The 24,953-nt window shown below is 40.4% G+C and overlaps 1 protein-coding gene across 3 annotated transcripts in view; it reads right to left on the bottom strand.

Annotated features, from left to right (window-relative positions):
- The window catches only part of Elmod1 (ELMO domain containing 1), a 35,113-nt gene extending 10,679 nt beyond the window's left edge, over window positions 1-24,434 (bottom strand). Inside the window, exons 1-8 of one of the 3 annotated variants that reach the window (XM_042674909.1) lie at window positions 24,353-24,434; window positions 19,820-19,955; window positions 15,427-15,610; window positions 15,279-15,307; window positions 13,856-13,953; window positions 10,502-10,631; window positions 6,605-6,738; window positions 3,017-3,085 (exon numbers count right to left, since the gene is read on the bottom strand). In XM_042674909.1, coding sequence (XP_042530843.1) covers window positions 3,017-3,085; window positions 6,605-6,738; window positions 10,502-10,631; window positions 13,856-13,953; window positions 15,279-15,307; window positions 15,427-15,571 — 605 coding nt within the window. In that variant the 5' untranslated portion in view covers window positions 15,572-15,610; window positions 19,820-19,955; window positions 24,353-24,434. The remainder of the gene's footprint in view (window positions 1-3,016; window positions 3,086-6,604; window positions 6,739-10,501; window positions 10,632-13,855; window positions 13,954-15,278; window positions 15,308-15,426; window positions 15,611-19,819; window positions 19,956-24,352) is intronic. The other 2 variants (XM_042674910.1, XM_042674908.1) reach the window with 2 other exon arrangements.
- Window positions 24,435-24,953: the final 519 nt, after the last annotated feature.

The raw sequence follows: 24,953 nt of genomic DNA, 5'->3' as shown, positions 1-24,953 counted from the left end.
GACAAATGCTATGTTACGAAGCGCGTACACTATACACACAAGACCACAACTAGAAAGTATTATAAGATACACACAGCACACTACCACAATATATACCACATCAAACACACAGCATACAAGCACAAAATATCATGCAAAGGAGTTACCTTAGTAACTATGCTTTCTACCCTGCAAATGACTGGCTATGACTCAAAGTACCTGCTTTAAAGTCATGTTAAGGTGGCAGCTGTTTTTTTTTTTAAATATAATTTTATTGTTCTTATTGATAATTGTGTTGTACCGAGGGGGTTGCTAGTTCATAAGTCAAGGAATGAGTACATTTCTTATTTTGGACAATGTCACCCCTTCCTTCATTTTCCCCTAGTTTCTCACTTCCAGCCCTGCCCACAAGTTTCGTGGCTCATTTTTCATGTAGTGTACACTGTTAACATGACTGCAATTGTTCACTCTTCTTCCCTCCTTTTCTGTGCCCCTCCTTTCCCCCTTCTTAAAACAAACAAACAAAAAAAACAAAAACCAAGCTGGGCACTGGTGGCTCACACCTGTAACCCTAGCTACTCAGGAGGCTGAGATCTGAGGATCGTGATTCAAAGCCAACCCAGGCATGAAAGTCTATGAGACCCTTATCTACAATTAACTACCAGAAAACCAAAAGTAGAGCTGTGGTTCAAAGTGGTAGAGTGCAGGCCTTGAACAAAGGAGCTCAGAGACAGCACCCAGGCCCTGTGTTCAAGCCCCACAGCTGGAGGGTGGGGGGGGGGGGCCCAAACCAAAGCAAAAACAAACACTTGAGTCAATTTGAAGCAATTAATACATGAGTTTCAATGTGTTCAACAGTACAGTGATTTGATGGATAAAGTATGATATCTATCTATCTATTTTTTTTTTTTTTTGCCAGTCCTGGGCACTGTCTCTGAGCTTCTTTTTGCTCAAGGCTAGCACTCTACCACTGAGCCATAGTGTCACTTCCAACTTTTTCTGTTTATATGGTACTGAAGAATCAAACCCAGGGCTTTATGCAAGCTAGGCAAGCACTCTACCACTAATCCATATTCCCAGTCCCTGATAATTTTATTTACATGTCTATACACATGTATGACACACACCGACATAAACATCAGTCTCTTCTTAGATAAATGTAGCCATGCAAACTCTCAAATAACTCCTCTCTGATGGCTGGCATAGGAGCTACAAATTAAAATCATGTATTTTTATTTATTTATTTTTGAGAATGGTTCACAGACCAACTTAATCTCCCTCCAATGAAGATTTCAAATCTTCAAATGAAGACTTGAAGCTTCGCATATCTTCTGACTGATATTCCTTTAGGAAAACCAGCGTGGACACATGGAGACCCTCAGCCAATTTTAGTTGGGAGGGAGTTAGTTCACAGGCTCCATATTACAGAAATATGCAATTGACAGGATATAGTTAAAAACTCAAAATAGCATCCTGTCAGCTATGCACTGTATCACAAAAAACAAAGTGATTTTAATATTTTTCTTAAAGAAAAAGAAAAATTTTATATATTAGAGAAGCTTACAAATACAAAGGGGCAGAGTGCAATATAATTTAATGAACCCTGACCAAATGGGGCTAGGGTGGAGGACTCCCCCAAAGTCAACCTCCTCCTGAATACTGAGAATATTAGGATAGAATTCATAATGCATAAGCCTTATGAATAAACACTAACAAATAAGCTGCAGTGGTGCCAAGGAGAAAATGACACAAAACCATGAGGGCAAAATACTGGAACTCACCTTAGAAGAAAAGCAACTAACAATGCACACACACACACACACACACACACACACACACACACACACGCACAGAGTAACTATAATAATCAAATTAGAAATAGGTTAATAAAAGAATAACTTTTCTTTGTGCAACAAAATCCCCAATTAAACATCCCTCTTGGGGATTCCATTCTGTGTGAAGTGGTGGTCAGCCTTTAGGTGATGGGTCTTTTAGATGAACTCTTCCTCCAGCCACGTTCACCTGTGGCTGAACAAAAGGCCCCTTTGCCATTTTTCCATCTGCTTAGTTTCACCTGATTTGCAGCTAAGAAAAACAGTCCTCAAAGAATGAATTACATGAAAACTTGGTAGATGCAGTATTTTTTAAAAAAATAAATCTGTATCTTTTTTTACAAATTCTTACCCCAATGCATTCTAAAATAAAATAAAGGAAATGAAACACAAAAGCAAAGACAAAATACCTTATTTCCTCTTTAGTGATATCCCTTCACGAATTCAGTAAAAGAAAAAAAATGTTAAGAAAGGTAAATGAAAATGCAAATAGAATTTGGATATGATGGTGGTAGAAAAAAAGGCACAATAATTCTAGACTATCTCAGGTAGTTCTTGGGGTCAAGGCCTGGGTGCTGTCCTGGAGGATTTTTTGCTCAAGGCTAGTGCTCTACCACATGAGCCACAGTTCCACTTCTAACTTTTTGGTAACTGGAGATAAGAGTCTCATGGCTTCTCCTGCCTAGGCTGGCTTTGAACCACGATCCTCAGATCTCATCTTCCTAAGTAGCTAGGATTACAGGCGTGAGCTACTGGCATCTAGCTGGTCCCTGATTTCTTTTTTTTTGTCAGTCATGGGGCTTGAACTCTGGGCCTGGGTGCTATCCCTGAGCTCTTTAGCTCAAGTGAGCACTCTACCACTTGGGCCACAGTGCCACTTCCTGGTCCCTGATTTCTTGACTTCCATGCTCCTTCCTATTTCCAGTATACCCTCTTAGGTATCTATCCACTGTTTCTCTCAGACCCAGTCCTCCTGAGTCTTTCAGGACATGAGTGACATAATCAGTCCCTTTAAATACATATCCCTCTTGAACGAGGCACTTGACATCTTAATCCAAGAATCAATGCTCAAAGAGTTCACCATCTATTCGACAAAAGGGCTTGTTTGGGAGAGTTGTAGGCCTCTTGATAATCTCACTTGTAGAGCTATCTTAAAGATGGCCTTTGCCTAACCTATTAAGCCCAATCCATCCTTCACCAGTTACCTGCATTTTGGATGAAGAGAGTCAGAAAGGACCTGCTGAGCCGCTGTCGTGTCCCTTTCTGCAAAATACCTGCAGTGGGAGAGAAAATGAACTGTAACTCTGAGTCCGCTGAATACATTTACTTTGCTCCAGCTTCAGGCCAGGTGAAATTCAGAGATACCCACATAAGATGACCCCTTAATAAGGTTATCAGAGGCATAAAATTATCACTTGTTTCAGAGAGAGAGCTGAAACATTTCATCTCTAAAAGAATCAGCAGAAAAGCAAGTACTTCACAAAAGGACTTCATAAAAGTACCTTGTAAAGGCAGTGAGCATATAAAAGCAAAGCATACATGATTTAATTGGATGTTCATATAAGTTTATCTATACACGTAGAGAGTAGCACAGGTTCTTGAATTTCCTTTCAGAAAAATTTAGATCAGCAATTTCATTATGTGTCTGTGATTATTAATGAGATTGAGTTTCATTTCATCTTTTGGTTGTCCTTTGGGGCTTTTTTTCTTTCTCTTTAAAAAATTTTTTTGTGCTAGTACAGGGGCTTGAACTCAGGGCCTCATATTCTTGCTTAGCTTTTTCCTTCAAGGCTGCCACTCTACCTCTTGAATAACACCTCCACTTCCAGCATTTTGTTGTTTAATTGGAGATAAGAGTCTCTCAGACTTATGTGCTTTGAGCCTTGATTTTCAGATCTCAGCCTCCTAAGTAGCTAGGATTATCGGCATAAGCCACCAGAGCCTGGCTAATCCACGTCCTTGATTGTTAAGATCTATTTGCGATTCACTCATTCACATTACCTGATGATGTAGCATTTCAGACATTTCATAAAACAATAGATGGTGAGTCAACTCACTAAACTTAAAGGGAAAGAGTTAAAAAGAGAGCGAGATGCCATCCAAACCAGCTAAATGTATTTCTCCCCTCGCAGAGTGATGACAACAGACAAGAGCCAAAGTGAAAAGAATTCTGTGGTTCGAAAAATGATGACTACTGATGAGTATCAATAAAAAAAAAATAAGTGCAGGGGCTGGGAAGGTGGCTCAGTGGTAGAGCGCTTGCCTTGCACTCATGAGGCCCTGGGTTTGATTCCTCAGCACCACATAAGCAAAAAGAAAAAAGCCGGAAGTGGCGCTGTGGCTCAGGTGGTAGAGTGCTAGCCTTGAGCTGAAGAGCTGAGGGACAGCGCCCAGGCCCAGAGTTCAGGCCCCACAACTGGACCCCAAAAAAAAAAAAAAAACAAAAAAAAAATAAGTGCAATTAGCTGAATCACAGTAAACACATACAAACGCTAAGAGTTAAATTCTATTTCAAAAACAGAGAAGCCAAGTCTGTAATCCTAATTAATCAGGGAGCTGAGATATGGAGAATCACGGTTCAAGGCCACCCTAGGCTAAGTTCCCTAGCTAGATTCTACCTCTAAAATAACCAACAAAAAGCAGGGTTGGAAGTGTGGCTCAAGTAGTACAGAACCAGCATGAGGCTCAAAGCCCAGAAAAAAAGTAAAAAAAAAAAGTTTTGATCATTAAGCAGAAAACTAGGGCATCAACTCCTTACTAGATAACTAGCAACCGAATAGAAAAACAGAGCAACTGTCCATTTGTGTTTCAGAGAAACCAAATAAACATAGTTGATAAAGGAGATGGTGTCTATAAAGTTCTGGCCAACAGCGGTGGGAAGGAGAACAGAATCAGAAAAGCCAGATCAGGTGGTTCAGAGGAGATTATGGAAGCAGGAAAGGCAAATGACCCACTAGGCTAGGATGGTTTGACCCATCTGAGCACAAAGCTGTGAGTACCACATATCTCCCCCATGATGACAACCCAGTTACTTTAAGCCTTTCGGAATGCCTCCAATTTCCAGAAAATACAGAACATGGTGCAAGCAGACAAATCCTCATCATGGAACACTTCTTTTTTTTTTTGGGTCCAGTCATGGGGCCTGAACTCTGGGCCTGGGCGCTGTCCCTCAACTCTTCAGCTCAAGGCTAGCGCTCTACCACTTGAGCCACAGCGCCACTTCTGGCTTTTTTTCTTTTTTGCTTATGTGGCGCTGAGGAATCGAACCCAGGGCCTCAGGCATGCAAGGCAAGCGCTCTACCACTTCCCAGCCCCCCATGGAACATTTCTGTAAGACATTTCTATGATCTTGAATCCAACTCATGACACAGAAGAGGGCGGGGGAAAGGACAATCAGGGGAGAGTGTACAACTGATCCAAGTGCAATGGGTGGTCTGATGTGGATTGAATTTGAAAAAAAGCTAAGTTTTAAAAGACACTCTTGGAAGAATTGGACAAATTGAATATGGACTTTTTTTTGTCAGTCGTGGGGCCTGAACTCTGGGCCTGGGAGCTGTCCCTCAGCTCTTCAGCTCAAGATGAGGGTTTTCTACCACTTGAGCCACAGCACCATTTCCAGTTTTCTAGTGGTTTATGGGAGATAAGAGTCTCACAGACTTTACTACTTGGGCTGGCTTTGAACCGTGGTCCTCAGATCTCAGCTTCCTGAGTAGCTGGGATTACAGGCGTGAGCCATTAGCGCCCAGCTGAATATGGATTATTGTGGAGTGTTAGAAGATTTTTTGAAGAACCCCAAACATCAACACTGCATTATATTAACAGTTGCTGCTAATAGAATGCAATAAATCTTGCAAGGAAATATTGACATATTGGAATGAAAGGGATGAAATAATAAATGGCATAGGGTTTTCGTTAACACGTTTATGTCCAAAAAATCACGGTGCAAGAATTTCCATCCTTGACAATTCCTGCTTTGAGGTGGTCAGTGTAAGGCGCTATTTTTTTTCAAACCATCTTCTTTACATTTTTTTTCGCATGTTTGAAGTTTTTCATCATACTGAAGTTTTAACAATATATTTCAAAATGGATGGACCTAAAACAAATCATGTTAAGTGAGGTTATCCAAGCTCAGAGAGGTAAACAGTGCCTGTTTTCTCTCATATGTGGAAGCTAGATCTAAAATATACCGAGACACGATAAATTATACAGGACATTCACACAGTGAAACCGAAGGAGCAAACTCTTAGGGGAGGAACACAAAGACACAATGCCCACATGCCTCTGATCATATAAAATAGTATTTATCGGGCTGGGAAGGTGGCTCAGTGGTAGAGTGCTTGCCTTGCATGCCTGAGGCCCTGGGTTCGATTCCTCAGCACCACATAAGCAAAAAGAAAAAAAAAAAAGCCGGAAGTGGCGCTGTGGCTCAAGTGGTAGAGCGCTAGCCTTGAGCTGAAGAGCTGAGGGACAGCGCCCAGGCCCAGAGTTCAGGCCCCACGTCTGGACCCTCAAAAAAAAAAATAATAAAATAGTATTTATCAAGATGAACTCCAGGAAATGGAAAAAAATAATATGTTTGAGATTTGCTTTAAAATGCATGACATCGGTTGACATAGGAAGAAAATGCAGGCATTTTTTAAACAAAATGTTGTAAACCTGAGTTTCCTTTGAGAGGATGTTTTTATGGAGTCTTTTAGGCAGGGACTTCTGGCCCTAGTAACTGTACTTGGCCATTTCAATACATGAACACCAGAATATCACTCAACTACTCAATTACTCTTCATTTTACTTACTGCAAATTATAGAGCCCCAGAAGTCCCATTCCTCGAAAATCTGTTTTAGGATCATCACCTTGGAAACCAATTTCACACCATTGCTTAGAAATCCGAGCTTCCAGGGGAGTATTGGGCTTTAAGAATTTCCATAACTGGAAGCAAAAGAAAAGAATCATGCTGGTGGTTATAGACACACACAAATATCCTTTCCTGTCGGTAGAGATTATGGGAGTTACATTATTAGCAGAGGAGCTGCAAAGTGAGACAGATGCAACTAGATCACAATTAAAGATATATCCTCTTCCAATTTCTGTAATAACAATTCTCAAAGTATGGGCTGAAGACTCGTTGGAGGCACTGAGGCTGTTTTGGCCTGGGTGAAAACAAAAACAAAATACTACTTCACAATAAAATCAAGAAGCTATTTGCTTTTCATTCTGATGTCGGGAGTGAACTGTGGGATTTTCCCAGAAAGTGTATGACATGTCATACACATGATATCATTGCTCCAACGGCAAGAGGATATATAGTTGGATATTTTAGTGTTTTAAACTTTCTCATCAGAAATGAGGTAGACAAAGAGACAGATCATCTTCTATATAAAAAAAGCCCTTTGGAACTGTCTAAAATATTTAAGGGTATAAAGAGAAAGAACAGGAGAAAAATTGAGGATGTAGATTATCCCACACCACAGAAAATACTTTCCTTAACATCCTGTCAAACCATTAAGCATTCTGGCTTGAAGTTTTTAGTCTAGAAAACTGCATGACTCGATGTGTTGTTTAGAAATCTCCCTCCAGAGGTATTTTAGAAGATTGAAGAAAGGATCTTAGCTGGGCACCGGTGGCTCACACCTGTAATCGTAGCTACTCAGGAGGCTGAGATCTGAGGATCGAGGTTCAAACCCAGCCTGGGCAGGAAAGTCCGTGAAACTCTTATCTCCAATAAACCACCAGAAAACCGGAAGTGGCACTGTGGCTCAAGTGGTAGAGCACTAGCCTTGAGCTGAAGAGCTGAGGGACAGTGCCCAGACCCAGAGTTCAAGCCCCATGGTGGACAAAAAAAAAAAGTTATGGAGGAATTAAAAGACTATCATTATCTGACTTATGAAATGGCAACCCCTCTGTACAACACCTTAATAATAATAATAATAAAATTATATTTTTTAAAAAGACTGCCAATGCTGGGTGCCAGTGGCTCATGCCTATGATCCCATCTACTCAGGAGGCTGAGATCTGAGGATATCTGTTCAAAGCCAGCCTGGGCAGGAAAGTCCGTGTGACTCTTATCATCTCCAATAAACCACCAGAAAACTGGAAGTGGCGCTGTGGCTCAAAGTGGTAGAGCACTAGCCTTGAGCTAGAGTTCAGGGATAGTGCCCAGGCCCAGAGTTCAAACCCCACTACTGATTAAAAATAAAAGACTGCCATTGCCCAAGTTGGAAATGATATGACCCTAATGGATTGCAAAAAGGCTGCCTACCCTCCAGCTAATTCAGTGGCAGAGAGTCTTGGGCTTGTTGTTCCCTAGAAGAGTGAATCAGACCTTGGACTAAAGTTATAGTTTTCTTATCTCTAAAATAAACAGTTATGCTGGGCACCAGTGGCTCACACCTGTAATCTCTGCTACTCAGAAAGCTAAGGATCATGGTTCGAAGCTAGCCTGGGTAAGAAAGTCCATGAGACTCTCATCTCCAATAAACTACTCAGAAAAAGCCAGAAGTGGCAGTCTGGCTCAAGTGGTAGAGGGCTAGCCTTGAGCACAAAGAAGCTCAGGGACAGTACCCAAACCCTGAGTTCAAGCCCAAGCATTGGCAAAAATAAATAAACAAATAAGACTAAGTAGACTTTGTCTACTTAGGGTGACATTCAAAATGATAACATGCATACTTAAATCATAACCATTGACAAAAGTATGTTCTAAAGACTCAATATGTAGTTAAATGAACTACAACAACTCATACATTTGCCCTACAATGCACCAGCACACATACCAGACCAGCTAAAGCTGCTGCATCTCAGCCACTCACCATGCCAATCAGTCATTCTGGGAGTGAATTACTCATTGCTTATGATCACTTTGGTCAGTAGACAACCTTTCCCCACTTTCCTCCACCTCAATTTCCATTTGAAGTCCTTATCTGGGGTGCTATCACCATCAGAAAACGGGCAACAGACAGAACAAAGCAATGAAAGATGGAATTCAGCCAGTAAGTTAGCTAAAATTAAGCAGGGAAGAAACCTAAGAAGAAAACTGTTGCCAAGGAGACTCCTTTAATTTTTAATGATTCACACCAGAGCCAGCACTCATTAGCAGAGACAAATGAACCATCTGCCTAAGTGCTTACATACACAAAAACATACACTCCTTCACACAGACATGTAACTGGAGACAAAACTTTTAAAAATTACACCTTCTCTTGACATTTCTCCATAAAACAAAGTTAAGGCACCAAAACAAACATTTCCTTCTAGTTCTGTTGCTGCCTTATTGAATTCTGGGGAGAAGTGAAGAAATGCTCTAATTCTAAAATATATCTATTTTCAGAAGTGAATGTAGAAAACCTTTTGGATGAGTAGCTCTAAACATTGGCTTCGATTTTTTTCTTAATTTCAAAATTCAATTTTTTGAGGAAAAGTGTTATTGATATTTCATATATTCCATAAGCTCCTGTGTGATTTGTAAAGTTTTTCTTTGACAGCCAGGAGTACTTATAACTCTATTATTTTTTTTCTGACAGTTTTAACATGCTGAATACAAACTTTTTCCTCTTCTTTGAATACTCTCCAAGTCCCACGAATAAATAATCAGCATTAAAATCTTGAGTAATTTCCCCAGAGAGCTATTGCTTAAGTAGAAACCAAGCTCATCTTCTCTGATGTGTGTTAAAAAGTCATAAGCGAAAATCCCAGGAGTCTCTTTGATTAATGCTATTTCTCCTATTGGCTTTCATTACCTGTGAAACCATCTAAACTTGATCCAAACAGGAGAGTCACCTGAAATCACCTCTGTGGTTTTCTCACATTGCAAAAGTAAACTAGCTATAGAGTTGTTGGGTTTTGTTTTGTTGTGTTGTGTTTTTTTTGGTCAGTCATGGGGGCTAGAACTCAGGGCTTGGGAGCTTTCCTGAACTTTTCCAGTCAAGGCTAACATTCTATCACCTTGAGCCATAGCTCCACTTCTAGTTTTGTGGTAGTTAATTGGAAATAAAGGAGACTCTCTCATGGACTTTCCTGTCCATGCTGGCTTTGAACTGTGATCCTCAGATCTTAGCCTCCTGGGTAGCTAGGATTATATGAGTGAGCCATTGGCACCCAGTTTGAAGTCAATTTTTTTTTTTGCCAGTCCTCAGGCTTGAACTCAGGGCCTGGGCACTGTCCCTGAGCTTCTTTTGCTCAAGGCTAGCACTCTACCATTTGAGCCACAGGGCCACCTGCAGCTTTTTCTGTTTATGTGGTACTAAGGACTCAAACCCATGGCTTCATGCATGTGAGGCAAGCAGTCTACCACTAAACCACATTCCCAGCTCTGAAGTTAATTTCTTATATGATGTTTGATGAAAAAAATTCGCCTCCAAATTGTGAACTGTCAAAACCCAGTCTCGCCGGGCGCTGGTGGCTCATGCCTGCAATCCTAGCTACTCAGGAGGCTGAGCTCTGAGGATCACTGTTCAACGGCAGTCAGGGCAGGAAAGGTCCTGTGATTCTTATCTCTAATATAGCCACCAGAAAACCGGAAGTGGAGCTGTGGCTCAAAATGGTAGCCTTGATCAAGTTCAAGCCCCATAACCCAGTCTTAACCTGTCTCAGTGCCTGTGTCTTATCTATCTTTGTATCCCCAGCATCCAAATAAAAGCCTTGGACATAACACAGGCTTGGCAAAATAATAACTGACTGAAATGTGTTAAGGACTAACCTTCAAGAGCATTTCCTCATGTTGAGGGTTCTCAGAATCATAGGGCTCTCTGCGCAGTTTTTCCACATCTGCGATAAGGTTTCTGTAGCCCACGATTTGCAGGAGGCAAGCCTGAAGAGAGATTCCCAACCTAAAGTGTTCAAAAATAGAAGACACACACAAGGAATAACAAAACTACTTGGGATATGTCCTCACTTTACTCATATATTCACGATGCAACTTTTTATATATGTATAATATGCGGAAATGATTCAAATATGATCTCACTAGTGGAATTACATTCTCCAGATGGATAGCTGAAGAAATGAGCTCAATTTCTTTTCTCAGTTTGGCTTTTTCTTAGGCTAAATGGATCATTTATTCAGCTAATTTGTTCTTCATGAAGGTGACTTGAGAATGAGAAATAAAAAATAACAGGTAGAAGCCCAGCCCTTGTGGCTCAAGCCAGTAATCCTAGCTACTCAGGATGCTGAGATCTGAGAATCATGGTTCAAAGCTAGCTAGAGCTGAAAAGTCCAGTGAACCACCAGAAAACCAGAAATGGCTTTTTGGCTTAAAGTGGTAGAGCACCAACCTAACAATACCCAGGCCCTGAGTTCAAGTCCTACAACCAACGAGAAGAGAAAATAACAGGCAGAGATAGTTGGGTAGACCAGAATTTTCCTTCAGAAGGATGTGTGAGGAAAAAGTTACCTGTATTCATCTGATGGCATTCAATAATAAATCTTCCCATACTATTTTGTGCTTATGTGTTCTAGCTACAATCACAATCATTTATATTTTTTCTGGCTCAAAATGATTGAATAGTGGTAATTTTATGTAATACTGTCCAATCTATTTTTTTCTCCTAGTGTACTCAGTCAGCATTTTTGTTGTGGTGGTGGTTATTATATGATACAGTAGGTTTAAAAGTGGGAGCAACAGGTCTGAGAATTATAGTACTTCAATCATAAAGGGAAGTGTCAGCCTGGGACACTAAACCTAAATAAAATTATGTGCTCAATTAAATGGTCTTTAATTTATAATTTAATAACTACTTGTTATCAAGTAGGTATATCAAGTGATTGCTTGTAAGTGGCACAGATCACCACCAGAAAAATCAGTGTAAGACCAAGGAGAAGGTTTATTTTGAGAAAAAAAACAAAGTGGAAAACTAAGAGGCGGGAACAAGAAGAGCCAACTAAAATCTGGTCTGTAGCAATTTTCTATATGCCTATAGAAAATTTTATATATAGTTGGACTGTAGCACTATAAATATATTGGTCTTGAAAGGAATGGAAATGAAAGAAATTAAGGTCAATATTAGTAAGAGTTTTATTATTTGAAATGTTTTCTCCATGTTTAATCTCCTATTTTTTTTTTTTTTTGCCAGTTCTGAGGCTTGAACTCGGGGCCTGAGATGGTCACCTATTTTTCTTGGAAAAATATATGATTTGTTCATACCAAGTTTTGTCAATAAAAGTTTGAGAGGAAAGGTGTTTAAACCCACACAGATGTGTTAAAAAAAAAAACACCCAATCAAATAACAATGAAAGTCATATGCTACCAATACCTTTTTCTAACAAATTTTGAAAAGGAAGAGATGAGAAATGCTTTAGAATGCAATTTCTATACCTTATACTAGAACAGCTATAGGAATGATTTGTTGTTATATTTAGTCCAATCTAATCTCTAAATATCATTACAGGACAATGATGTCTTTTCTGCCCAGTTTTTATACATACGTACATACGTGTGTGTGTGTGTGTGTGTGTGTGTGTTGGTCCAGGAGCTTGAACTCAGGGCCTGGGCACTGTCCCTGAGCTTTATTTGTTCAAAGCTGGTATTCCACCATTTGTGACACAGCTCCACTTCTGGCTTTTCAGTAGTTAATTGTAGGTAAGAGTCTCGCAGACTTTCTTGCCCCTATTATTTTGAACCTTAACTCTTAGATCTCAGTAGCTAGGATTCTAGGTATGAACTACTGTTGTCTAGTCTAGACTTATATGTTGGATCAGACTAATTTTGAATGAATTGCCTTCTTATCACTTCCCCAAAGGAATAAAATATATGTCAGCAGATTAAAAAATATATATTTAGTACATAATTAAAGCAAACTTAACATCTGAAGGAAGGAAAAGGCAGCTAATTAGCTGAAGTGGCTTCCAAAGGCTGGAAATTCAGTTTTTGTGCTGAGCCCTCACAGAGCTAATCCCTACCACCCCTCCAAGAGACAGATGCGCGTCAAGTCTAAAGTCTCAAGTGCAAGGGACTACACTCAGCAATCCTTTCAACTCCAGCTTCCTGACTTTGGCAATTAAAAGCCTTCCTCTTTTGGCAATTAAAAGCTTTCCTTCAAGGTAACATCTGAAGTTCTCATGTAAGTAGATCGAAAGGACAGCTTGATTGTTACAAACCTAAAACTGTCTCCAAATATAACTACATTTGGAATTTATTCTATCCATTATCCTTAGCCCCACATTTTATAAAAAAAAAATAGTTGCTGTACCCAATGGAAAAGCAGAAAGCTAATTTTAAATGTCACGAATGTTGCCAAATGCATTTGAAGACTTCCAAGATGAGAGGAATAAATTATAAAGTTCTAAAGTCTTCAAATAAGAAACCATCTCTTCCTCCCACACATGCCTGTCTTCTTGATAAGCAGGTAGGAAAACTGTCTCCAAGATGCTCAGCCTGTTATGAAAGAATATTCATGAGGGTGCTGAAGGAATATTCTAGATGCAGCAGAATCAGCTTAGGTACATTTATGACTTGAACATTTGTAGTGCATGCCAAACAGCCACTGCACGTAACGGTTGTTGACAAATAGGTTGTTTGTTTGTTGTTGTTGTTGTTTTTTGTCGGTCATGGGGCTTAAACTCTGGGCCTGGGCCCAGTCCCTGAGCTCCTCAGCTCAAGGCAAGTGCTCTACCACTTGAGCCACAGAGCCACTTCCAGTTTTCAGGTGGTTTATTGGAGATAAGAGTTTCACAGACTTTCCCGCCCAGGCCGGCTTTGAACTGTGATTCTCAAATCTTAGCCTCCTGAGTAGCTAGGAATACAGGTGTGAGCCACCAACACCTGGTAACAAATAGGCTTTCTTTATCCCACGTTCTTCTCTCAGGGGCATCTCTCCCATAATTATGCTCATCGCATCTTGGAAGTGGAAAACAAACACAATGGCAGTTTACAAACACAAAGGGCACTTTTTGTTTTTATCCATCAACCGGAAGTCAAAAAACACTGATGTTATTTCAGGAAGAGTGTGAAGGAGTTAGGACATAGGGAAGGGGAGGGACAGGGAGAGATAAGACAGGAAATGTATGGCTAGGTGTTACTTGGGTTCTATATTTCCCACATCCAAAACGTTCTTACTGTGGATTTATGTCGGGGTTAATATTTTTCAGTTCCATGATATCTTCTATAGTTTTCTCAATTGCATCAGGGTGAACACTCACTGAAGTCTGCAGCAGCTGGAAAACAATGCTTCAGTTAATTTTCTTCAGTGTCACCACTGGCTTAAAGAGTGTTTCCTGAGACAAATCTTCCAGTATTTGTTTAGGCTATTTGTTGGTGTTGGTGATCATGGGGCTTGAACAAGGGGCTTGGGCACTGTCCCTGAGCTCTTTTGCTTAAGGTTAAGGTTCTGCCACTTTGAACCACAGTGCCACTTCCAGTTTTCTGGTGGTTAGTTGGAGATAAGAGTCTCACGGATTTTCCTACCCAAGCTGGCTTTGAACCACAATCCTCAGATCACAGCCTCCTGAGTAGCTGGGATGACAGGTGTGAGCCACCACAGCCCAGCTTGTTTGATCTATTGTAGGAAGGCTTGAGCTCAAAGCAACTAGTGTTCCTTACACCCCTGCATTTTAAGACAGCATCAGTGAACTCATGCAAGAAGTTTTCACTTTGACTGATTTTTGTGCCTTGATATCTTTACAATGGAGGTATTGCTATTTTCCCATTAAAAGGTATTTCATGTAATACACACATACCAGAGAGATAGAGACAGAGAAAGAGACAGACAGAGAGAAAGAAAGAGAGCTTCTGTTTTTACTGATGAGTTGAGTTTTAAGCTACTTATATTGCAATATTACATTTCCTTTTCCACACACAATATATTTCCCAGTGTTACTGGACATTATATCAATCTTAGGGGTGAAAAATGAAATAATAAGATAAAACTAAAGAGAACAGACTTATGTCTGCTCTTTGATGTGACTGGAAAGGGTCAAGTATAAAGTCGAAAGGTTTGAATAATAAAGAAATATTAGAGATACTAGTGTTGCTCTATTTTAGGAAGTAGTATAAATAGGGCTAATTTGAGAGTAAATAACAGATGCTGCTGGAAGCTGGTGGCTCACATCTATAATCCAAGCTACTCAGGAAGCTGAGGTCTGAGGATCATAATTTGAAACCAGCCCAGTCAGAGAAAGCATGTGAGACACTTATCTCCAATTAACTACCAGAAAGCCAGAAGTAGAGCTGTGGCTCAAGTAATACAGCACCAGCCTTGAGCTTAAAAAAAGAAAGAAAGAAAAAGCTAAGGGATAGCATTCAGACTGAGTTCAAGCCCTAGTATTGGTACACACACACACACACACACACACACACACACACACACACACACACACACAAATACTTCACTTCTGACATGTGGTATGCTGCTGGGAAGGCGGCACTGGTTTTCATAGTCAATGATCTGTTTTATGTTTCTTGAATTTTTTACTTTTTAGGATATTGTACATCCTATTAGTAAAAAGTCTCTGAAAGAAAACAAGGAAAGAATTGTGCTTACCTTACTCTTTGAATCCCTCAATGATGTTTCTGTTAAGACAGTAACCAAGAAAGTCATTGAAAAATGGTCTTTTATGAGTGGCTTTCAATTGTTTACTTGAACATCATATTGTAGCCTCAACCCAACCCTGGTGCTGTTCCCTGCTTACCAATTTTCATGGTTCTAGATGCTCCTGGCTTGGTGTTGTAGCAGATGCGTTGCAGTTCACATCTTCCAGTTAGCTTTCTCATTACAAATTTCAGGCAGCGCCACAAAAATTTACAGTAAAAATACAGGCACACCTGGATGAACATTCTGTGAAAAACAAAAGACACCACCCTTCCAACAGAACTCTGGAAGAGAACAGAAAGCAGCCACCACCACCAAGAAAAGAAGCCCAGAAAGAAAAAGCCATAGGTTTCTGGGTTATGCAAGCATTGTTTCTAATTCCATGTCTCTAAGTAATCAAACAGGCCTGGCCTCTCTCCCTTAGCTGGTTTTTGCTCATGGCTGGTACTCTACCATTTGAGCTACAGCTCTTCTAGCTTTTTAGTGGTTAACTAGGGACTTTCCTTCTTCTTGGGTTGGCTTTGAACCATGATGCTCAGATCTCAGTCTCCTGAGTAGTTAGGTTATAGGCACGAGCCACTGGCACTAGGTACCTGTGTCATTTTATTTGTAGAAGCTACACTCAGGGTAACTATGCAACTCCAGAATGCCCCAAGTCTAGAAATTTGATTTTTGCATGAAACAGAGGCTAAAACATCAGAATCCTGTATAACCCCACTTCTGCCTAAACCGTTTTAGAAATAAATCAGGTCCTTGAACATACAATTCTTCATGTCAAGATGGCCCCTTCCGGGCTGGGAAGGTAGCTCAGTGGTTGAGCGCTTGCCTTGCATGCCTGAGGCCCTGGATTCGACTCCTCAGCGCCACATAAGCAAAAAGAAAAAAGCCAGAAGTGGTGCTGTGGATCAAGTGGTAGAGCGCTAGCCTTGAGCTGAAGAGCTGAGGGACAGCGCGCAGGCCCCACGACCAGACCCCCCCCCCCCCAAAAAAAAAAAGATTGCCCCTCCTCTAGACATGGAAGAAGGCATTGTCTCATCTCTTGGACATTTCCAATTGTCTTATATTTATGGTCAAGCCCTTCCTGATGTCAATTAACTCATTCAACCACTTCCTATATTTCTTTCTTCCTTGCCCCTATGCTTTATCTCCACTTTCCCTCAGGTATTGCTGCCTTCTTCAAGGACTTGGTTGTGTGGCTAGCTCACCTTGCCTGCTGACCAATCCCCGTACACCTTGAATCTGCTGGAAAATTTCCTCATCAATATGCTGGATAAACACTTCGACTTTTGATTCTCTTGGATGAGAATCAAACGTCAGACAGACAACATTCTCTGATTTGAGCTTTTCAGAAACTCTATCTTGGAGAAGTCTTTTCTCAGTTCTTGCTCAAGAGCATTTTCTTTGTTGTACATTCTACCTTACTCCAATAAAGCCTCAGCACCTTGGAGCTACATTGTCAAGGATCAGATATTCACATGTATCTCCCACTTGTGAATTTGTCTTTCATTTTGATTTCTAATATTTTTGTGTGTGTGCCACTACTGGGGCTTGAACTTAGGGCCTGGGAGCTGTCCCTGAGCTTTTGTGCTCAAGGCAAGGGCTCTCCTCTTGAGCTACAGCTCCACTTCCAGCCTTTTGGCAGTTAGTTAGGGGTAAGAGTCTCTTGGACTTTCCTGCCCTGGCTAGCTTCAAAGTGTGATCCTCAGATCTCAGTCTCCTGAGTAGTTAGGATTACGGGTTGAGCCACCAGCACCCAGCCTGACCTTCAATTTGAAAAAAATGTACCTATTAGTTTATGGTACTTCTTAGAGTCTCAAAATAATGCAAGCTTTAGCAACGAAGATGGTCTATCACTGAGGAGCTTTTATCCAACTCAGCTTCTCTGTATCCTAGGAGGCAGAATTATTTTCATTACTTCCTATTCGTTTCATTTCTAAAAGATGTATTTTCCTTCAAATGCACAGTAATTCCTTCTAGCTCTAAAAAAAAGGTGACTCAGAGTCACTGAAATCAATGAGTAGGTAATTGATAGCTTCAATAATGTGGTTTATTCCCTAAATGAATAACCCCTTGGCTGTATACACGTGTTCAAACTTCTTTGGTTCCGGTATTTTAAACAGCTTTGAATTGGAACTAAACATTTTAATGGTCTTATTTATACAAGGGTATGGGGGTCTATGTCTGACAAATGCAAAGGGAATTGAAACAGGGTAAATAGCCAGGGTGTGAAGATACCACCATGAAATATTTGCAGATGATAACATCACAATCGAAAATATCTTACAACATGGAAAGGTCCATGATGTAGCAAGGTGGCTTCCAGGACAGGCCATTCTCCCCTCCCCCATTCCAAGCCTGTTCATTAGGACTCCAACTCCAAATCTTCCCTGAGAAAAGGGCTCTGACAATTGCTTATGGATGATAGTGTAGAAAAATGTTACAAGTAGTTTCAAGTAGAAAGATGGCACAAAGGAATACATATGAACTTACCTACTTTTCCTTTAAAAAAATAAAATAAAGCCAGGTCCTGCCTGTATTCCTAGCTACTTTGGAAGCTGACATCTGAGGATTTGCAGTTTGAAGTCAGGAAAGTCTATGAGACTCTTATCTCCAATTAATCACCAGAAAACCAGAGGTGGAGCTGTGGCTGCTAGCCTTAAGCCAAAATACTTGAGAACTGCACCCAGGCCCTGAGTTCAATCCCCAGGACTGGCACACTAAATTAATTAAAGAAATAAAGAAAAGAAAAGAGGGCTGGGAAGGTGGCTCAGTGGTAAAGCGCTTGCCTTGCATGCTCGAGGCCCTGGGTTCGATTCCTCAGCGCCACATAAGCAAAAAGCAAAAAGCCGGAAGTGGCACTGTGGCTCAAGTGGTAGAGCACTAGCCTTGAGCTGAAGAGCTGAGGGACAGCGCCCAGGCCCAGAGTTCAGGCCCCATGACCGGACCCCCCCCCCCCAAAAAAAAAGAAAAGAAAAGAAAGCTTTTAATAGTGATGTATAAACAAATGGAAAAAAAAAGTCTGTCTGGTTACACAACTAAAATATCACCTGTGATATCATTAGCCAATAGCAATATCAGAAATTTCTATTTTTTAAAACTAAATATGTTTACCTTTTTCTATCATATATGTGTATATCTGTATTATTTAGAGAAAATGAAAATTGTGGCAAAAAATCAAAAGCCATTACAAAAGTGCCTATAAAATTTTCTTTGTGTAAACAGTTACTATAAATCAACCACATTCTGCTGAAAGACAAAAAAAAAAAAAAAAGGATTTACTATGTTGAAAAGCCTACCGTTCAAGTCAAATATGTTTTAAGATCTGTTAGGATTTAGGTTAACAGCTTCCAAAAAAAAAGTAACTCTAAAAATAAATTTAGTGGAACATTTTAATTAAACAAGTGAGAAGATTTTATAAAATCTCAACTTGTTCTTTTGGAAAATGTTCTTCATTTTTCCAATTATTGGATAGCTAAGCCAGGAAAAAAAAAAAAAGCTTGAGCAGTATCGTTGCTCACTGGTCCCTTGCCAAATGGCAATGATATTAATTACTGGAAGACATTATTCCTGTTATTAAGTAAAGGCTAAAAGCTTTCCATGATGTCTGTGCCATTTACAATTTTTGTAAATGGCCTTCCATGGGGGCCGGTGCCAAATAAGGCCACTGCTCAAGTCTGTGCCTAGCACTGAATCTTCCCAGAGACAAAGGTTCTGATTAACTGTTTACCAAGCAAGTGCTGTAGTTTGGATTTTGAATGTTCCCCAAAGGCTCATGTGTTAAAGGCTTGGTACTCAAGGTGGCGCTACTGGGAAGTGAGGGAGCCTTTAAGAGGTAGGGCCTAATGGGAGGTCTTTAGGTCATTGGGAATATGCCTCTGAAAAGGGCTGTGAGATGCCCCCTCTCTCCACTCTCTGGCTCCCTGGCCTTAAGCGCAGTTTCCAATAGTGATTCTTATCTCACTATGGATAAGATCTGTTAGACTTAGGAAACAACGAAGTAATCTAAAATACTAGATGGAGAAAATACTGGTGACCACTTCTATTTGTTCGTTTGCTTTTTGGTATCATGGCTTTTTTAAAAATAGTGTTCAAAAAGAAAAAGTTGCTGTAGCTTCTTAAGATGAATGTCTTGCTTAAGCCTGTGGAGAATAATAACAGCCTACTACTCTTGTCCTATTTCCAATATTTTCTGTTACTGCTGTTTTTAATATGCTGTGGAGTGAAGTTTATGACTGACTTCACAACAGCATTCTTCCATAAAGCAATTATGACCACGTTTCTTATTGAACACTACTAATTCTTTAGCATGAATTGCAGTAGCGACCCAATATAAATTATTCAAAAATGGATCCTATCTCAGCTGACACATAAAAGCAAGCTCCTATCTTGTGGTGGTTTGTTAAATGAATGCTTTCAGCAAGGAGGGGAACTTCAGAAACGGGGTTCCCCTAGAACCGTGTAGCACCCTGCTGGAGGATGGGGGGTGTGGGTACCTGAAGTGCAAACCTATTCCATCATCTTAAATTTGTGAATCTGACGTCTTCTTTTGGAATAAGGAGAGAAAAGTGGCTTATTTTGAACAATTTCAATGAATGTGCTAGTGAGAGTCAATTCTTGCTTGAAGGAATCCTGTAATAAATAAGAAGCACACTATGGGTGAGAAAGAGATGTATATTTAAAAAAAAAAATCACAGTTGTTGGCTCAAACTACAGTTTCCCAAATGAAATACTTTCCTACTAAATGGCCATAAAGAAAAGAGAGCTGCCTTCTGAAAAGTAAAACTTAAAGAGTATCATTGAGGGAGATACCTATCATAAAACAAAGCTATTCAACTTCTATGGCTGGAGCAAAGGCCACTGCTTTTATATTTCAGGTAAGTTTTATCTGCAAGCTTAGAGAACAATCGTTGATCATGGGACAATTAAACTATAAGTAAATGACTGGTTTACCATTTTCCACTCAAGGAAAAGGAGATGTAGCTTTATTTTAATAACATTGTTAATCAAGTTTTGTTTTTTTAAATCCAGTATTCAAAATGATGAATTTTATAAGATTTATTTTTAAGTCACAGAATCATATTGCTTTGGATATTTGTAATGGAAAGCAGCAAACACATTATGCATTGACATTTTGAAATTATTCAAGTGCAATCTCCAATGTAAGCTCTTATTGGTGAATTACATATTTTTAAAACAATTAAAATTAAATAGAGTATAAATAAATGATAGTTATCAGAGGGAAACACTAATCCTCTAGTATCCATATTTTGAGCCTAAAATAAGGAATAAGGAATGGACCTGTTGTTATTATTATACATTTGCTATAGCATATTTAAGACCATCTTAAATCACTGAGTTGGAGGATCTTAGCAGTATTTTAAGTAACTTAATTTCTATTGATTTAAAGACCTGGAGGAGTTGAAGGAAAAGATTTTAGATGAATTGGAAAGAAAGGGGAAAATGAAGTTTATCCATGGGAACACACACACACACACACACACACACACACACACACACACACACACGAACTCACAATGTTGCATAAAAGGAAAAGGATTGTGGGTCAATGTGAGCAAAGACCTTAATTTCTTTACTGCCTGTGATGTCGCTGTATAAGAGACAAACTACACACAGTCTAGGATAGATGTCAGGGAAAATTTGCAAACCAGCACCATGATTCTAGATTGTTAGAGAGAGAGGGGGAAGAAAAAGCATACCTTCTGTAAGACTGGACAGGAAAGCCATCCTGGTCTTACAGAGAGGGGAAGAAACACCTAGAAAATCAGCATGTCTTACTTCAGCACAAAAGTGAAGACTCAAATGAATGCCTACATTAAATCTAAGACATAGTTTGAGTGGCCACAGCTTTCGCCGATCTTGCTCACTCTCTGGAGGAGCAGTGTAATAAGCTAGGATGTGCCCAATGAACTGGCCTTGAACATCTAAGGGAAAGCACAGGACAGGAGAGCTGGGACGTGGATGGCGGAGGGAATCCAGGAACAGCTCCAGGGCAATGAGCAGAGCCTGGGTGGTCACCTCAAAGAAACTGCTTGAACTCAGGGCCTCTCACTTGCAGTCTACTATTTGGACCATCCCAGCATCCCTTTGGGCTTTAGGCATTTTTCGGATAGGATCTCCCACTTGATCCTCCTGCCTCTGCCTCCCGGTAGCTAGGAAGACAAGGTGTATACTACCACACCCGGTTTGTACTTTGAGAGAGGGTCTCACTGCTTGAGGCCTGATTGGTTTCAAATCTTGGTCCTTTTGTCTCTGCCTCCGATGGAGATGAACACAGTCAATGTTGTGTATTTGCATATATGAAAACAATAAAATCTGAAGTGTACAGATACACTCTGTTGGCTTCTAGGTAATGTTGAATTCTTCTCAGTGAAAGTCAACTCCTGGTTCCTATAATATATTTCAGTTTGGGATTTTTTTTCCCAGTCCTAGGGCTTGAACTCAGGGCCAGGCTCTGTCTCTTTAGCCTCTGTGTGCTCAAAGCTGGCACTCTATCACTTGAGCCACAGCACCACTTTTGGCTTTTTCTGAGTAGTTTATTAGAGATGTATTAGATCTTCGTACCCGGGCTGGCTTTGAACCATGATCCTCAGCAATCAGCCTCTTCAGTAGCTAGGATTACAGGCATGAGCCACCAGTGCCCAGCCTCATAATCTATTTGTTGAGAGTGGGAATTAATACCTGATTTATTCAGGCCATGTTGACATAAACTTCTTTGGTTCAAATAACCAAAAGCATTCAACCTGAGTGGGGATGAACCACAGGGTATAAATGACATACTAGCTCTGAGTTTGTAGAACCTATTATTCCTGGTTTTCCTTCCACATTCCATATACCTGACTGTATAATGACTATACAGTATAACTTAATAGACAACTAAGGCTGGATGATGATCAAATTTCCTTTCATAGTTGTTTTTTTTGTTATGGGACTTGAACTCTGGGCCTGGGCACTGTCCCTCATCCCTTCAGATCAAGGCTAGTGCTCTACCACTTGAGCCACTGCACCACTTCCAGTTTTCTGAGTGGTTTATTGGAGATAAGGGTCTCCTGGACTTTCCTGTCTGGGCTGGCTTTGAACTGTGATCCTCAGATCTCAGCCTCCTGAGTAGTTAGGATTACAGGTGTGAGACACTGGGGCTCCCAGCTCCGTTCATAGTTTAAAAGCCAGGAGTTATTTTTTAAAAACACTCAAATTTCTTAATGTGTAATCTGTCATAGTAGCTTTAACCCATGCCAAATGGTATTTATAAAATACATGTGCCAAATAAGAAGAGGAAAATTTGTGTCAACATGCGTGAATGATAGATAGGCTTGCTCCATTATCCTTGGTTTTGATCTGTGCAAAAATATATCAGTAAATTCTCAAATCTAAGTTCTAAATAATCACATGCAAATTGATTATCACGTGGAATATTACTATCTCTACTAAACACAATGTTTCAGTTATTCAATTTAAACCAAGAAAACTGACAGAAGATGAAGCTACAATGTCTTCCTAAAATGACTAGTGTTTGTTTGTTTGTTTGTTTGCCATTGTAGGTCTTAAACTCTGGGCCTGGGCTCTTCAGGTCAAGGCTAATGCTCTATGGGAGCATTTATGGGAGACTTTCCTGCCCAAGCTGGCTTTGAACTGTGATCCTCAGATCTCAGCCTCCTGAGTAGCTAGGATACAGGTGTGAGCCACTGGCGCCTAGCAAAATGACTGGTTTTGAGGCTTGAGTTTTTCTAGAATACATAAGGCACTACAGAAGAAATTCTGTAGTACAAGTCTTGGCACAGGTATTTATCACCACCATAAAAACCCCTTTGTATAAAAGGAGCTCCAGATTCTAAGCTTCTACTCACACCTAAGCTTTGAATTAACACAATTCTGTTCTAAAGGGCCCATGTGTGCACCCAGGAGGCATTCATAAATACCAATATGTCATAAATGTATTCATGGGTTAATTACCATGACAACCAAGAATTTATCAGGTCAGATACTTGGCTGGCAAATGTCCTAGTAATATTTTGAATATTATCTTTTTACATGGCTGAAATAAACAGGCTAGGGATGATTCTGTACAGCAAAGACAAATTCTGCTGCCTGGGAATGGTTTAAACCCTAGGACATATTGTCTCTCTCCACACACGAGAATGTTCACCAGTCATTATCTGAGAAAAAGGAGCCTACTCTTCCAGAAAGTGTGTTGAGTTTCTTAACATTCTGACTGATTTTATTTTGTCCTATTTTAATATAATACAAATTTTCCCTGGGAATTTCACCAACCAAAGAGTGAGTGTCAGGGCTGGGAATGTGGCTTAGTGGTAGAATGCATGCCTAGCATGCATGAAGCCCTAGGTTCGATTCCTCAGGACCACATACACAGAAAAAGCTGGAAGTGGTGCTGTGGCTCAAGTAGTAGAGTACTAGCCTTGAGCAAAAAGCAGCTCAGGGACAGTGCCCAGGCCCTGAGTTCAAGTCCCAGGATTGGCAAAACAAGTTCACCCAACACACCCCAACTTCCTTTTGTGAAGTTTTTGAGGAACTGTCAATAAACACAGATTTCAGAGAGAAGAGTGAGTAAGAGCAGAAACTCAGAATATAAGACTGACCAAAAAGGAACATTTTAAAAATGCGTGTGTTGGCTGATCAACCAACCAAAACCTAAATAAAGGGAGATTTTCTTTCTTTCCTTCCTTCGGACAAATTGTATTAATTCATGGACAGCTGACTCCTTAAACCTTAACTTTGGGGTACTGGCACAGCATTCTTTAGAGACACATTGACATCAAAGTGGTCTAGAAGACTTGCATTTCTACCCATGCTCTCATTACCCATAAGTGCTCTCTTTCAGCATCAAAGAGGGACCTCATGACCAAAATATTCTTAGTCAGAATGTGATGCTAACATACCTGGTCACAGGATCACCCGTGATGAACAAAAGCACTGGCAAACATTTCTTGCCAATTGGCAAGGAAGTCTCTCCACTTTGGAGAGCTCATTCGAGAAGCACCATCCCTTACCTCAGGAAGTGCTTCATTGTGCCTCTGTGGACTGTGCAGGTGCCGCACGAACTGCCCTCAAGTAATTGCTTCCAAGAAAGTCAGTGGAGGCTGGGGGAAGAAATCAGATTTATTTACTAATAAGGGAAATGGAAACCTCAGAACATTGACTGAAAAGTCCACACAGCAGCACCACTCAGAGGATGTGGATACAGCCCTAGCCTTTCACCTTAAGACTGTACAACTAATCTTCCTTTGTAAGTCACTTGTCGGAGAGAAATGACTAGTTTCATGAGCTTCAAGAGCAAGTGTTTTCTCTATTTTGAGTATTATTTCTATTTCCCTCTTCCTCCTCCTCCTCCTCCTCCTCCACCACCTCTTCCTCCTCCTCCTTCTCCCCTTCCTCCTTTTCCTTCTCCTCCTCCTCTTCCTCCTTCTTTTCCTTCTTCTCCTCCCACGCCACTTCTTTGTGTTGGTCCCTGGACTTAAATTCAGGGCTTGAATACTACCCATTGATATGCTTTTGCTCAAGACTAACTAAAACTCTACCACCTGAGCCACAGCTCCACTTCTGGCTTTATTTTTTTTTGGGGTGGGGGAGGTGGGATTAAGCAGAGATAAG

This window comes from Dipodomys spectabilis, unplaced genomic scaffold, assembly GCF_019054845.1.
Source record: "Dipodomys spectabilis isolate Male_0828 unplaced genomic scaffold, ASM1905484v1 ptg000023l, whole genome shotgun sequence".
Lineage (NCBI taxonomy): Eukaryota > Metazoa > Chordata > Mammalia > Rodentia > Heteromyidae > Dipodomys > Dipodomys spectabilis.
This window is presented reverse-complemented; position numbering and strand designations above follow the sequence as displayed.